At 32.8% G+C, this 16380-nt stretch overlaps 1 protein-coding gene across 1 annotated transcript in view; it reads right to left on the reverse strand.

Moving 5' to 3' along the window:
- Window positions 1-5545: 5545 nt before the first annotated feature.
- LOC148280343 (uncharacterized) overlaps window positions 5546-16380 on the reverse strand; it is a 116449-nt gene continuing 105614 nt past the window's right edge. Inside the window, 3 exon segments of the mRNA XM_088228534.1 lie at window positions 5546-8127; window positions 12731-12850; window positions 13811-14020. Of these exon segments, the coding sequence (XP_088084660.1) occupies window positions 7661-8127; window positions 12731-12850; window positions 13811-14020 (797 nt within the window). The 3' untranslated portion in view covers window positions 5546-7660.

The following is a 16380-nucleotide window of genomic DNA, read 5'->3' on the forward strand; positions in this document are numbered from 1 at the left end:
ACATGGTCTGAATTATACATTTTATAATAATCTTGGTATTTGTATTTACACGGTTTTTCAGGGCCAGACCACGAAACTTCAGAGCAACATTCCTCGTGGTAAGCTTTAAAAAAAATCCTAATATTTTTTTTCCAAAGAGTCATTTAAAAAAAAAAAGGATCTCAAAATGTTGTAAATTCTGGGGATTTACTACATTTTGGAAATCCTGAGGGACTGCTTGTCCGAGAAATAAAAGATTTACTTCATTTTGAGATTATAAAAAAAGTTTTTTTTATTTTTTAAAATGACTTTTTGTAAAAAAATTATAAAGATTTTTTTCAAAGCTTACCGTGAGGAATTTTCCTCTGAAGTTTCGCGATCTGGCCCTGAAAAACCGTGTATATTATGACTAAAGCGATCACTTAAAACGTTTCTCCAATATTGGATTATAACATACATATTGTACTCATATAAAATTTATTTGTGAATCAACCGTTCAATGAACTGTATTCTAAACTTTTAGATTTTTATTATTCATTTGTGATTTATAATAGGAACTTCAATTTATTTGTATACTTGTTGAAATTAAAATTATACTCTGAACACTAAATTATAAAATTCTATTGTAATCAGCTTTAAATTATAATAAGTTGAAGATAAAATGTTGTTTTTAAATCACACATCGTCCGTCGGCTTAACTTGTAAAATTAATAAATCCCAGATTTACTTATATTTACAGAAGAGTAAAAACAGTTTTTACTTCGGTAGCGAAGTTTTTTAACACTCCGAATATACAGGTTTTACAAACCATCTATCACCATATAGATTATTTGAAGTCCTAACAGAAAATGCCAAATTGGACCATTTGTGAACTTGCGAGTTTTACAAGTTATGACAATATCGTTTTGGTGTCGTGTTTTTATTGGCTTTTGTTTGTTAAACAAAAAACAAATTTCGCTACATTATTAAACATTGATAATCAGTACAGTGCACTCAAATGTTTAATAACCTTCCCTTTGTTAAGTTAGTGACAGGACGCTTTAAAAAAAAAATCATAAACCCCAAATGGAATTTGCATGTTTACTTGGTTCACCGATAGGCACAAACATATTAACATAGGGTTTTTAAACATTTGAAGGCACTGTATATTTATTGGGTTTCTGGCACAAATTGGTAATATTTTACTAGTTGTCAGAAGGTGAACTGTAAAAGTTAAAAGCTCATCCAAAATCAACAATTCAAATAAAACCGCAAATTCAATATTTTAAAATATTTTTTTTTTTAAATGTATATTGGAAGCACTAACTTTGTGGTTATTCATTATAATAAATAAAAAAACAACTTTTTTTTAAAACAATTATTTTTTATTTTTTCTACCCACCGATTTTAAAGCAAAACAAGCTTCTTTATTAGCTAATGAATCCTTTTTCATTTTAACAGTGGTTACTAAATTTCGAAGCACATGGAGCTAATACGTCAAGTCTTTTTGTCATGTTGTTCTTGTAAGCGAGAAGAGGAATGGATACGATATTTATTTAAAACTAGACAGAAGTAGACTTAAAAAAAACATTGTTTATTTGGATGTTTTTTTTTTTTTTTCATATTTTGGATCGCTTTTTTAATTGGATGCCCAATTTAAAAAAATGCCCGAGTCCAATTTTATCGGTTTTGAGTTGGCAATACTGCCGTGTAGAGCATTTTGTGAACTATACATTTAGCTAATTCATTTTTCAATAAAGAATACCCATATCGAATTTTGTATTTGAAAAATGATTTAAAAAATATTATCTCAATTTCAAAAATCCTAAAAATCTCTTATTCCAAGAGTTTTTTCTCTGAGAAAAAAGCCCTAAGTCCTGACCTCAGGCTTAAGTCCACTTATTTACAAGCAGAACAAGAAAAACTTTACAATACGTATTTTCAATTTTCCGAAATTTTGTCATTTAAAATTTCAGGAACCAAATTACACTTAATTTTAAAATATTTGAGAGCTACAAAAATGGACTTGGGCATTTTTTGAGATTGGGCATCCAATTAAAGATTAATTAGTGGCTACATATGTTTCAATGTAATTTAATTTATTTGGTGATTACTGATAAAATAAAAAAGGATAAGATTCATTAGTTAATATACCCTGATAAAGAAGCTTGTGTAGCTTTGAAACCAGTCAATAGAAGATGTGTTTATTTTATTATTTTTTGTATTTGTAAAATTTGAAATGTTTTTATTTTCTTTTTAAACAAAGATTATTTGATGGTATTTATGAAGATGTCTCATTTTTTGAAGATTTAGAGTTACCATTTCGTACCAGAAACCTCATATTATACTTTACTCTAAGAAAACTGTTTATAATGTGTGATTGAAAAATAGTTTAAGTACTTATATTTAGGCCTAACATTCGGAAGTAATGGATTGGATTATTTTGAAAGGTGGTAAACATATCTTAAAATATTAGCCAATCAAGAGAGAAATATCACTACAACACTTGAATTTATTGTTTCACTAGGAAAATACTGCCTTTTCTGAGAGATTTCGTTTTTTGAGTTTTTTTTTACGCAGATTTTCTTAGTAAACAAACTTTCAGAAGATTATTAAACATACGCAAACGAGGAAATTCAGCCCTACGGAAAATTGGAAATAAAAAATATTTTCTTCTGCTTGGTAAAAATTAGAGCATTAAAATATTATTATGATTAATAATAATACACTAGCAGCTATTATGCTGATGCGTGAATATCAAGTGTACATGCATAGCATAAAGAATAGTCCAGAAGGAGCGTAGAATCATATTTTAATACATCGGACTGTGTCCAATAATTCCCCCACTATGACTTTCGCCGCGCGCATTCGCGAGGTTGTAGCGTAATGTTGCTTGATGGGAAAAAAAATATAACACAAATGTAAAGTTAAAAAAAGCTATATGTTAATTTCTACAAAATTTTATTGTGGACGCAGAAATATTGATTGACACAACAGAGTAGATAAGTAAAGGGTCATTTAATAAGAATAATTGAATTAATGAACTTTAAATTTAAAATATAAAACAAATTTTGTTTTACATAAAACGGATATTTTTATATCATGTTAAATAATATTTGATGTTTTTAAGATAATGTTGGTCAAATGTCCACCACAGAGTTGTTTAATCCGAGATCCAATTTTCATTAATTCTCTCATTAGATGAGCAAAGTAGGGTAAAAAAAAATACTACCCTGGCAACACTAACGAAATTTCCATTTTGTTTCTTCGACAATCTGACAGATAGAAAAATAATGAAATTTTTAAGTAATGCATTTGTTATATACACATTCATTTGCTAATTACACATGAAATGTGATGGCATCATGTTTCTTTAAGATCCTAGCAGTATTTCTACACTTTAAAAGGACACAGCACTGAATAGAAGAATTCTTTGTCACTGGTTCTTATTGATCAACCGACAAGTTGTGAAAGATTTCCAGTTTAGGGCAAGTCAACGAACAAATCGGCAGAACTGACCGAGAAGAAGAGAAAGAGAACTTGAGACGTCACACGCGGAGTAATTTCAGAAACACAAAACATTAAAACAATCATAGCCCTGATAATACGATACATATTGTTTTTTTTGGCTTAGTTTATTAGTATATTAACAAATAAAAAAAATAAAGAAACTCTGAATTTCCTCATTAAAATTCACAGCTTAAAAGCCCAATGTATAGACTTTCATATTTTTTCTGAAAATAGCAGCTTTTCTGTTGTAAAACTTTTCACAAAAATTGTCACTGATAAAACGGTGATTTTTCTCTTTTGATTCGTTAAAATAATGCTAACGATTTGATTTATAAATACAAAATATCTCAATTTCATAGGTTTGACATAGGGCGTTTTTACAGCACAAAATTAAACATTTCATTTATCTCAAATTAATAGCTACTTAAAAATTAAATGTTGAATTCATGATTCATTGATTATTAACAGCTTAAGAGGGTAGTTATTTAATAATATTTGCAGGTAATAATTATTTATTTATAGATCCTCTACCCGCTCAAGCTTGGGCATAAAAATAAAAATCTAATTAATCGTCTTTACAAATACACCGGAATCTTTTTTTTCACGGGAGGTACGTTTCGCGTTGAACAACACTGGAGAGGTTTCCTTACTAAATTATTTACACTTTACTGTGCCTTAATTTCATAAAATATAACAACAAAAAATACTTCCGAAAAACAATAAAAAAATATTGGATCCACTATCGGACAAGAGACATTTCTACGTGAGGTGGAAAATAAAAAACTGGAGCTTATATTTGAAATCAGTATTTTTCCGAAACAGTTTTCCCAAAAGTTAAGCTGTTACTGGGTAAAAAAAATAGTCAGGGTATCAAATAAAGCTATTGTTTTTAAATAACCGTTTAAAGTTGCAACTGTTTCTTAAATCACAGTTTAGAGCAGTTTCATTAGTTACAAGTAACAGTTTAACTAATCGTTGTGAAACTGTTTCAGCTGTTGCGAGTATTAGATTTTATGTCCACGCTTCTCTAAGCCTTTATTTAGAAACAGTTTCACAAAACAGTTTAATTTGTGAAACGGTAACTGTTACTAATAAATAACTGAAACGCCCATTTCTAGTACCTGCCCGTTTATGCGCATTTGATACATCATTTCTAGTTATCCAGAGCCTGTGTAATATTTTCATTCGATTTTAAAAAAGGCATAATTATATTACTGTTACCATTGACATATTAATATACATAGACATGCCCAACGCGTATTTAGTCGTTTTTCGACCGCCAGCCAGGTGTGACGTTTAGAATCAAAACCAAAATTCCTGCTTGTGCCTTGTGATAAATATTGTAAAAAGGATTGTAAAACTTTTCATCGGAAATTATTTGTTCATGAATGATTAACAAAGCTAAAACGATTAATATTTTTACAAATGTATTTTTTTTTATAAACGTCAAACTACGCCTACCGGCACAATTGCGAAGCTCTTCTTAGATACAGGGCCACACTGATAGGAATACGTTTTTTTAAGTATAATAAATGTCCAAGTTTGTAATGAAAATTCTTGATAGAAGTTCATCATTGTAATTTACTGTAGAAATAAAAAAACGAGTGATACTTTAATCCACAAATTTAGAATATCCAACTCATTAGTTAACATTCTGGCATTATTTCAACTCATTTGTTAACCCGAATAATTTTGTCAATGATCCTTAAGACAAAAATAATTTTATTTAATTTACTGTAATATAATTTTTAATTGTCTATCCTTACCTCTGTTCTGTATAAATACACTGAACTCCTTAATAAAGATACCAGTCTCGAAGATGTCGCGAAAGGGGTTAAACCGGTCCAAATTTGTGGATTAAAGTATCACTCGTTTTTTATTTCTATAATTAAATAATAAATGTCAGTTAATGTTATTTTTGAACTCCCAAAAATCCAGTGAAAATAATAAATGGGTTGAAGTTATAAGGAATTTAAGGAAATAATCCGATTGAGATCCACCAAAAACGAATGTTTATAGTTGATTTCGGATGTATTAACTATGTATGATATTATGTATTGTCACAAAAATGTTTTTTTTTTATGTACGGTCCAAAATGAGTTTCTTTAATAACTCCTGGGAGAATAGTATGTACTAAAACAAAAAAAAAGAAACTTTAAATTACAAACTCTTTTATGTACCAAAAATGAGTATCCTCAGATTTTTGGTAGCATGTGCAGGCTCGTTGAATGCAGCCCTGGTAAAGAAAACAAACTAAGTAACTATGCGTATGATTTCATATCAATACTTTTAAAAATATTTTACTGTATAGGGCGCGTCTATATATTAATATGCAAATGACTGTTACACATTGTTAAATTAAGGTAGTTTTCTTCACATTTAAATTCGAAACCGTGTAAAAAAAGGTTCCGATGATGATGATTAATTTAAGACTAAGACATGCACTCTTCGCCTTCTATTTCCATTCGTGTCCAATCCAAATACTATTTTTTTTCCTAACAGCAATCAGTCAATGAAACGCATTTCAATGTAATCGATACAAGCACAACAGACTCTCGAATGCCTCCTTACAAATGCATGTTCTCAGTAAAATGGACGCACAAGAAGCCTAGAAAGCACATTAACACAACATTAAGTATTTGAGGACATCGTAATGTATTTACATGACAGATAGCATCGCCCCATGCTGCGTTGCATCCATTTAAAATGGCGTCAGAGGAACTGGTGATCAAAGGTCAAACTAAAATAAAAAGCTATTTTACATTCAACCTATTGGCAACTTTGACCACCCAGAGATCACAAAAAAACCACAATGATTTATGTTCAAAGCGCAGATCATTATACTTTGATCAGTCATTAAAAAAATCGATATTTCGACAGGCTTATTTCAACGCGTTTTATATACAAACAAACATATATACGACATAACAAAATGGCTGATAATTAAGCTTTTTAAAAATTTGTTATGTTAGCACTTTATAAGCCCAATATTTTTCAGTAGCATTGTCGGTAGCCTTAAAAATTTCAGCATCGGGAATATTAAAACAAAAGTTTAAGGCAATTTTTAGGGCCACAATTTCATTACACCCACCTCAGATTCCTTAGTAACAAAATGTAAGACAGTTGATGAATGTAATATAAATGGGTAAAGTTACCACGAGTGGGCAAAGTTACCACAGCTGACGCCACTGCACCTGTAAATCTTCACTTGAATTAAATATCAATTATTTTTAAAGCAGAAATTAGTATTGGATATTGTCAAAGAATTCAAGGGAAAATGCTGTCATACTCCATTAAATCGTTTTATAATGATTTTTATTGAGTTGTAAAAAAATGAATAATTAATAGTGAATAATTAAAAGCTATAAAAAGACGACTAATATCTAGTTCTTAGCTTTTCTGAGATATTGCCAACTCCTTTCAGCGCGAATACCACACAATTTATTATTTATGATTTGCAAACCTTTCGTTATATTTTTTCAAATCTAAAATGGACAAATCTAGTAAACGATCATATAAATAAAATATTAAATATGTATATTTTTTATGAAATATGAATACCTACAACAAGGACCCAAATCGCATGTCGCCATGAGATAACGCTCATGCATGCATATGTTTTAGGGATGTTGCTAAAAGATTATTTTTTAAATGTTGCGAAGTGCTAAATACACACTATTCGGTTTATTTTGAACTAAAAGGTCCATCAGTACAACACGCGTCAGATTTAAAAAAATCAAATGCACTTAAAACCCGCATAGCAAAATGTGGATTAAAGTCTTTCTGCATGTGTAAGGAAGTTTAGTGTTAAGTGTTCTGCTTTAAAATTAATCAAAATGATTTTAGGAACAGGCCTAAAAGTGACAGTAAATAGATTTTTATTAGCTCCTGCTAGAAGGAAAATTTAACTAAATTTATTGGTTGTTAAATGTCGTACAAGAGCAAAGAGTGGTCCATAGAAGATTGCAAAAATCATGCTCAAAATACACAAAAGATTTGCTCACCATCAGCACCAATTATTATCAAAAACGAGTGATACAAATGATCATTAAAACATCTCCATTATAAATCTGCTCTATCTTACATAATATCTAACAGGCATCTCTTTATAATTGAGTACACTTCGCTTCGGTTTGATTAAAAATGAAAATTCCTACGTTGAAAGCGTTTTATTTTTTCCTAAATTCTGTTCTCAAACGCTATCATTCCCTTCCTTTTTCCCCCAGAACTGGTCAAATCTCGTCCTGGCTTTTTCTAAAACATCGGCAGCAATCGAGGCTTGACTGGTCGGGGAGACCACGGACGTGTCAACTCCGTGGCTCTTTTGCGTCGCCTCCAAAGGCTTGAAGGCTTCGGGAGACTTGACTGTTTTGATCTTAGCCACCTCGAACGACGGGTCTTCGGAAACCGTCTGTCCTCCTGGCAACCGAGCTTCCGCAATCGGAGAAGGATGAGTATCAGAGCTAGAGGATCCTCCGCCGTTAACAATGGGCTTAACTTCTAAGACTTTAGTTTCGTCTATCGGAGTGAGGTTGGGTGGACTTGTGGGGGTTTTTGCGTGTTTGAAATTTGTAACGTTTGGTCTTTGAGACATCTCTACAGTTTTCGGAGGCGTTACGTCTTTACTGGCCGATGGAGGCTGGTGAACTGAGGCCACTTCTGAAAATGTAGCGTGTTCAAGGTAACAATGACAGAGTAACAAAGCGAAACAAAACGAAAACAAAATGTGAACTAATAGTATGGACATTACAGTGCGTTAGAGGGAAAATAACTCCATGCAATCTACGAAAATCTAAACCTATCCACACCACTATTTGAGTGTAATATTTACAAATATGTATCAAACCTGACAGAAATACAAGTACAGTTGCAAAACTATAGCTATCAAGATTAATGAGTGCCAGACGTTATCTGGGATATTCAGAAATATGGATAATTGGATAAACCATTAAATTAAGTGAATGTATTGAAAGAAAATGCAAAGTTTACTCTAAGATCACCTTTTTATTGCTTCGAAATAAAACAGCAATTAAGAATCACATTTAAAACTTACTTAAACATGTCTGGACTTTGCTGGCAAAGTTAATTGCTTTGACAAAAAAACTCGTTTACCCTTTTTATTCGTTTTTATAGCATTTACTAAAAACGAACCGGATTTTTGCAACCCGGACGACTGGAGTTCGGATAAACGGAATTCTGCAGTATTTTAATGCATACCTTATTTACAACGTTAACAATTTGTATATTGATACAATACATTTTTTGTTATTTCGAGCTGTTTTACGTACCACTGAACTCATTTTATGTACAAAGATTTTAAATCTCAAAACACAATTTTGTTAAAAATGTATGCAAATTTTAAGTAAGTTTTATTAATAGGTATGTGATTAGATCGCAAAAAAAATGATAAAGACAGTAAATAAGCATTTGTAAAATACTTTTAATAATAAATGATTTTGATTAAATTGTAAATAAAGTTATCAATAAAACTTCATGGTTTAGTTTTACTTTTTTATTATTTTGACCAACGAGCGCTTTCGCCTAGTTAGGCATCTTCAACCTGTTAAAATGTGTATTCCCCACTCTGTTGCATTTCGCCATGTGTTCTTTTCCCACCTTTTAAATAATAAGTGCTTAATCCCAATTTCGGTCCAAAAACTCCCAAAAATGAACTATTTAGACAACTAGTTGTAAATATTTATGTTTTCTGTCCCCTGTCAAAATACTTTTTATTTGATCTCAATATCTCCAAAATATGTCAGAAATATTATAAAAGCTTTAAACGTTGTAAACAATTTACCAGTCTTGAAGATGTCGACTTAGGCGAAAGCGCTCGTTGGTCAAAATAATAAAAAAGTAAAACTAAACCAAGAAATTTTATTGATAACTTAATTTATAATTTTAACAAAATCATTAATTTTGGAGTTTTATCAAGAAATATCATAAAAAAAACATCTATATTTTTAACAATAATTTATTTATTCTTTGTGTAAATGATCTTAACTTTTTGATTTATAAAAAATTAAAGACGATTAATTTTGTAAAAAATTAACACACATTATCTTAACATTAATTATGGTGTTTGGACAGGTTTGGCGGGAAGGTACAAAATACTATATTGAGTTCAAAAAATCAGAAGGTAAGTATCTTGAAAGCTGTTCAGATTAAATTTTATGACAAGGAAACAAATGGAATTCTTTGAATTAGAAACTAGTAAATTGATTTTATAAGTGAATGAATGTCAACTGGACGCTTTTTCGTTATACTAATCAGTCCTATTATAATAAATTATATTAAGGCATTGACATACTAATACATAGACATAACCTGAGCCTTAAAAAATGACGACGCTTAACTAATGCCCAACGTGTATTTAGTCGTTCTTCGCCAGCTAGGCTTGACGTTTAGAATCGAAACTAAAATACCCACTTGGGTCATAAAAACGAGTAAAAACCTTTCGGATAAACACTGTAAAAAGGATTGCGTAACTTTTATTTAGTAAATATTTGTTCATGAGTGATAAACAAAGCTTAAAACAAATAATTTTCAAAAATAAATATTATTTTTTGTAAACGTCAAACTACGCCTGGCGGTGCAATTTCAAAGCTCTTCTTAACTACAGGGGTGCACTAACAGGAACACGTTTTTAAAATATAATAAACGTGAGTTAATATATTTTTTGAATTCCCCAAAATCCAGTAAAAATAAATAAATGGGTCGAAATTATAGGGAATTTAAAGAAAATACCTCATTGGGATCCATCAAAAAACGAATGTTCATTGTTAACGTTAAAATACACACTTTTTTATGTACCAAAAATAAATATCCTTTAATTTTTGGTAGCATATGCATGCTCGTTGAATGCAGCCCTGGTTTAATAAACAGTATTTGGTAACTATGGGTATGTTTTCGTGTCACTAATTTTGAAATTATTTTACTCTATAGGGCATGTCTACGGATTGTATGTCAATGTATTAAAGATATTTGTTTGTGGAATAATGTTTTTGTTTAAATGATAAAATATCACTAAGCACCAAAGCGGTTAATGCGAGCTCTTGGTCGAATGCGTCGGAAAAAATTACGTACGATAGAGTTTTAAATGGCAAAATTAGAAGAGAATACCGCGGAGACATGTATACTTGCAAATGTTTAAGGGCATCTAAGATGGTTTGGTCGTGTGGAACAGATGGACGATAAAAGACTGGTAAAAATGTATAAATGACAAGTTTGGATGGTAAAGTAGGATGAAAACAACCAAGAAAGACTTGGCACGATCAGATGAATCGAAGCCGTAAATCTGGCAAGATGTTCAAAAGTGGAAGAAGCTAGGATTGCATGTCAAGATAGACACGTTGTGTATAATTCTCGCCGAAAGGCGTGATCACTTTGTTGGTTATTTAAAATCAAATATATTTTTAAAATACCAGTGTCTTTCTTTGAAAAACACGTATAAATTTTGTAGATTGAGTGGAAATAAAAAAACAATTAATTTAAAAATTTAAAAATTACATCACGACCAAATTAGGTAGGTATGATAAAAAAATGTAAGCCTAAATTAGAAATCAAAATACCTAATGGAATTTTCGCACACGCTTCATACAATTTGTTACATATCTAAAAATTATTTTATATAAAATTCTATGTAAATATTATAAGGATTGGTTGTCATACAACTACATTTAGTCTATACTTTTCTAATCTAACATCAAATCAGTAAGTTTATTTAAGTCTAATTATGTACAGCATAAAAATAAAAATAAATAAAATTAAAAATAAAGCCAAATCAAATTCAGGAGTATTTTCTAAATACAGTAAACCCCCAATTGTAATGCTTTTTGTATACATTTTCCATAAAAAGTCACATAAAATTTTAGTCCTTTGAGCCGGATTAAAATGAGTACGATCTTTGTTTGTAGCTGTGGTTTGAAGATTTAAAGGCGTTGCTTCTCCATATATATTCGTATTAAATGGAAAGCAGAGGAATCTGGTAGTGCAAGGATTGATTTATAATTCACGTATTCTTTAACATTGCTTTCTAAAATGGTACCATTTCACGGTAGGAACTAGCTAACATCATAGCAAAGTTAATCGACGTCATGCTCAGATACTCTATATATTGATTTAGGGACAGAGTGGAAGCATTTTTTTAATTTTCAAGCCTCAGATTCATCTTCTTCGAGGACTTTTAAAAAAAAAAATCCTCTACCTATTTGGACTATTTTGTGTTTTCTCCTGAATAAAATGTCCAAAATACAGCTATGTTGTAATGGTATTTAGTACCTTTTTCCTTTCCTATACTTCTTCGTTACCCAAGATATTTTAAAAGTTTTTAAAAAATACCACATTTTGAATGCTTAATTTGATTTTATTTCACCGTGGTAGTTTGGGTGATATTTAAGCTGTTGACGCCATGGAAAATCATTTAGCATCATCCACGAGTCTCTCTTTTAAATGATGTTTCATACTTTGAAAAAGCGGTTTCTCGCATTCTCTGTTCTTAATTTTATGCGATTTCACTGATCATTGAGCTAGCGATGGAAGGTTTACTGTAGCACTAAAATCTAACAAAAGGTAAAAAGTAAAACAAATGTTGAAATAGCAAAAAAATAACAACATGTTCGTGTTGTGAATTAGTGAAGTGTTTGCGAAGATGATCTAATTAAATTATTGCTTCAAAAGCGACTTGCGAAATGCATTAACTCAGTGATGGATTAGTTCGAAGTGTCTGTGGACAAACATTGTTTCCTTATGTCCAAATCTTTAAAGACAGGTACTGAATCAAACCTTCGAGGAATTTCACCAAGATAGATAGGTAGATTGGTGAATGTCAGATAATATTTATCAAATCAAAAACAGATCAAAAAAGACTTTTATATTACCTTCTATTTTTCGAGGTGTTTAAGCATATGAAATTGAGAGATGCGTTGAAAAATTCCATCCATGGTATAGGCGTACTAAATGAATTACAAATCCAAATGCATCATTAATAGTGCGAATATTCGATGAATGTGTTCCAATAGTCTATCTATCTTGGCGTTTTTTATCGTTTTTGCAAATGAGTCGAATTTCTACAAAACAATGAAACTAAACCTGCGTTCAACTGTTTAAACTGCAAAAAAGTAAGAAGTCAAATCTTGCTGCAATTTGGCGATTAGTGCCATTGTTTTTTGTTCAGTTGGATTTTTCGCTTGGTGGGTTTTCTACGCAGTGGCGGTGCTTGGCTGGCTGGCGATAGTAACAGCTTTCGCTTCTGGAGGCGTACCTTGGTGGACCTTGGGGTGAGCGTCGTTTTGCTCCAGTGGGGCGGAGAATGACGCGGAGTGGGTGTCGTCACCACCCCAGCCGCCTCTAAAGTCAGAGCCGGGGCGCCTGATCAAGTCATCTGGAAAGAAATATAGCTGTGTTGACGAAGTCAAGAGCAGTTTCACTCGAGTCGGTTGAAATTCAATTCTTCATTGAACCGTCTGATAAGGAAGGTATCTGTAATGATCACTTCCCTGTATTGGCTTACCTAACAGTTATTTTATTGTAGATTTAAATATATCACCAAGGTGAGAATTTTAAATAATTATCGCAATCTATTGCGATCAGACTTGCATATACTTATTTTTATAATGGTTGAGCAAGATGGACACAATGAGGGTAAATTGATATACTTCACTCTTTACCATTTTCAAATTGGAAGAGAACAAGTTTTTGCACGTCATTTCTAGACGTAGTTACTCTGCACTTGTATGAACTCATTCCAGCTATGCTCCAACTATTTTATACATTCCAGGTAGAAAATTTGTCAAAGCCCTGCCAATTTGACTCATCTACACAGCACGTGACCTTCACTGTCGTCCGTTTTCTTTTTTTTTCTTTCCACGCCAATACTCTTCGAGTTTTAGGAATAGCTGGTATTTACAGGGGAGCTAGATCAGGTGTATTCAACCAATCTTCGTGAATAGCAGTTATTGACACTAATGCCTTGAGTGCTGGAGGATGAATGGTGGTAGGTGCTGGGGTCGGACAAATGTTCTACCAAAAAACCATATAAATGTTGGAGCATTGCTGGAAGAAATGCATACAAGTTCAAGTGTACTACGTCAAAAACAAGAAATAAAAATTTAACTCATCCACTTTGAAATAGGTCAGGGGTCGAGCATATCAATCAGCCCTCGTAGGGTATTTAAAAGGTCTCCAGACTTTCATATCGGCAGTCGATTCATAATATCCTCCTGGGTCAAAACTGTCAGCAGTGGAAATCAGGACTAGAGAACCTGTTGCTTTGTAAAGTAGGCCAGTTTGTTTCTCAATCACAATGGCAATGTTTAAAAAAATCAATGAACTATATTCATACCGCTCTTGACGTTCTGCGTGACGGTGAACGTCTTCCCAGTATCCAGGGGCACTGTCCAGTTGACCGGGTCCGGCGACCTCATGTTCATCTGCTCGGGAGACTTTACCCTCGTTGGTTCCGGTGGTGACTTGACTACCGGGGAGTCGTCCAGCAGCGTCCCGCGGTGGTCCCTGAAGGCGGACCCGGAGCGGAGAGGAATCGCGTCGTCGTCTGAAATCATCCACAGTTATTCGGTCAATATATTAAGAAGCATATTGATTTATTGGTGGAATTGCATTTCGTTTGAAAGATTAGAGAGTTTAGGCGTAGTGTCTCTGTCTGAGTTCTTGGTAGTATTGAATTTTATTATTTAAAATCACACGATCATCCTCAATTTTTTGGTGAAATTACATTTCGTCTGAAAGAATGGTGGATTAAAGTGTCAGTGTCTTCTGAGTTCTTCGTGGAATTGAATTTTTACCGTATGAAATCGTATCTAATTTGGTTGTTTGATTTCGGTATCTTTAGATTTCTTGGTGGAATTACATTTGATTATGAAAAATTGACGACATTACATGTCTATTAATTTTTGGTTGATATATACTTTACTGTCTGAAATTTCAATAGATTGAAGAACATCTAAGTTCTCTATATTTGCATTTTTTACAGAAATATTTTAATTTCGGGGCCATTTTGAACGAGTCATAACTCCCCATATTCTAATGGGAATCATTCGAACCTCGGACATCTAATCCGTAAGTCCCCAACACTAGCCGCGGAACCACAACCCGACTGTTATTATTATCTTCATCATCACAATTTTTCTATCCACACCCTGTGGTGCATAAAGCGATGTATTGACATTCCAGTTGTAGCTTAAATGTATATTTTTTACATCGAAGGTAAAGTAATCAGTCCTACGGTTTAAGTATCAAACTAGGAACAATAAAGTATTGTAATAAAGAACAACCAGAGGTATATCAATAAACACAAAAAAACGGTTGATGGAAGCCCTGGTATTCTCCGTTTTCCTATATGGGGCTGAAACGTGGACAATGCGTGCATACGAGAGGAAGAGGATCGATGCATTCGAGATATGGTGTTGGAGAAGGCTGCTGCGTGTGCCTTGGACATCCAGAAGGACGAATGCATCGATACTGGAAGAGCTCCATATTACAACTCGTATATCAGCAGTGTGTTTGAGAAGGATACTGTCTTTCTTTGGACATATTGCTAGACCAGAGCCAAACAATCTAGAAAAGGCAATAATGTCTGGCCGAGTTGAAGGTAGGAGAAGCCGGGATAGAATCCTATATAGATGGCCTGACTAAATAAAGGTGGCTACGGGGCTAAAATTCGATGAGTCAGTTCGTCGGGCTGAGGACAAACTGGAGTGGAACAGACTAATCAGAAGTGTTCATGGTGATCACGATCCTCAGCATTGAGGGACCGATTTGGAAGAAGAAGATTTCATTCCTACCCTGTCAGGAATCGAACACATCCTGTGGTCTTGTCCCTTTCCCCTTCTCTATGATTACCGAATGGAGCTTCTCGCTACTATCCGTGGCCCTGTTATAGGTCCTGTCAGATATACAGATCTGGTGGCTTCTAAAAATAATTTTAAGGCTTTTAAAAAGTTTTGTAATCATTTCGGCGAATTGATCATGTCCGATCAATTTAATCCCAGTCAGTGAAGAATTCACTTCCCTCTCTTCTCAATCCAATGAAGAACTTCTGGATTACTTTCTTTCAGCACAAAGATGCTACGGCTACCAGATTTCAGACAGCTCCTTCGGGCAGCTTTTCTCGTTTGACAACGTGGAAATTTTCCGCGTATGTGGGCACCGCCAAGGAGACTTATGTCCTCAGATGCGGCGTGCGGTATGTGGTGGGCAAGCTGTCAGGAATCGAGCGTGGTAGGCGAATGCTATGAGCGGGACTTTTTTTCAGGATTTTTACCTGAAAGCATCCATCGAATCAAAACCACTCGGTCCAGGATTCTGGTTCTATTTTACACACAGAACTGAAGGTATTCTTCATCCGACCAGACAATATTCTTCATGAAAGAAGTAATTTATACAACCGTAATTCTGTATTTTCTCCCTGGATTATGCCACTAGAGCTGTGATTTTTTAACACACCATAGATGTTTACCATTGGCTTGTCGTTTTTTTGTTTGTTGATATTTATTTATTTTATTTTTATTTTATTTTATTCAGAAAACATACAGTCATACATAATAAGTATTAAAAACAACAATTTTTTAACATAAAAAGACCAATTAAGTTTTCATAAATTATACAAAAGATATAAACATTAAATGTGACAAAAAAAATAAATAAATAAGAATTTCAAGTGAGAAAAGAATAATTGTTGACATTTGCGTTTTCCATGGAGGTAATAAATAAAAATACCGAATGTACACTCCGAGCCATCCACGCACACACATGAACGCACATATAAAACATGCACAAACATATACATTACATGCGGCACATATACATAGCACAAACCACTCAAGATGCACATTCAGCAACTTTCCCAAATAATCAACCCCATGAAGAAATTTTCTGTACAAATGCAACGTGCAG

This window comes from Micrasema longulum, unplaced genomic scaffold (assembly GCF_059751315.1).
Source record: "Micrasema longulum isolate JH-2025_06_02 unplaced genomic scaffold, ASM5975131v1 h1tg000592l, whole genome shotgun sequence".
Classification (NCBI taxonomy): Eukaryota; Metazoa; Arthropoda; class Insecta; order Trichoptera; family Brachycentridae; genus Micrasema; species Micrasema longulum.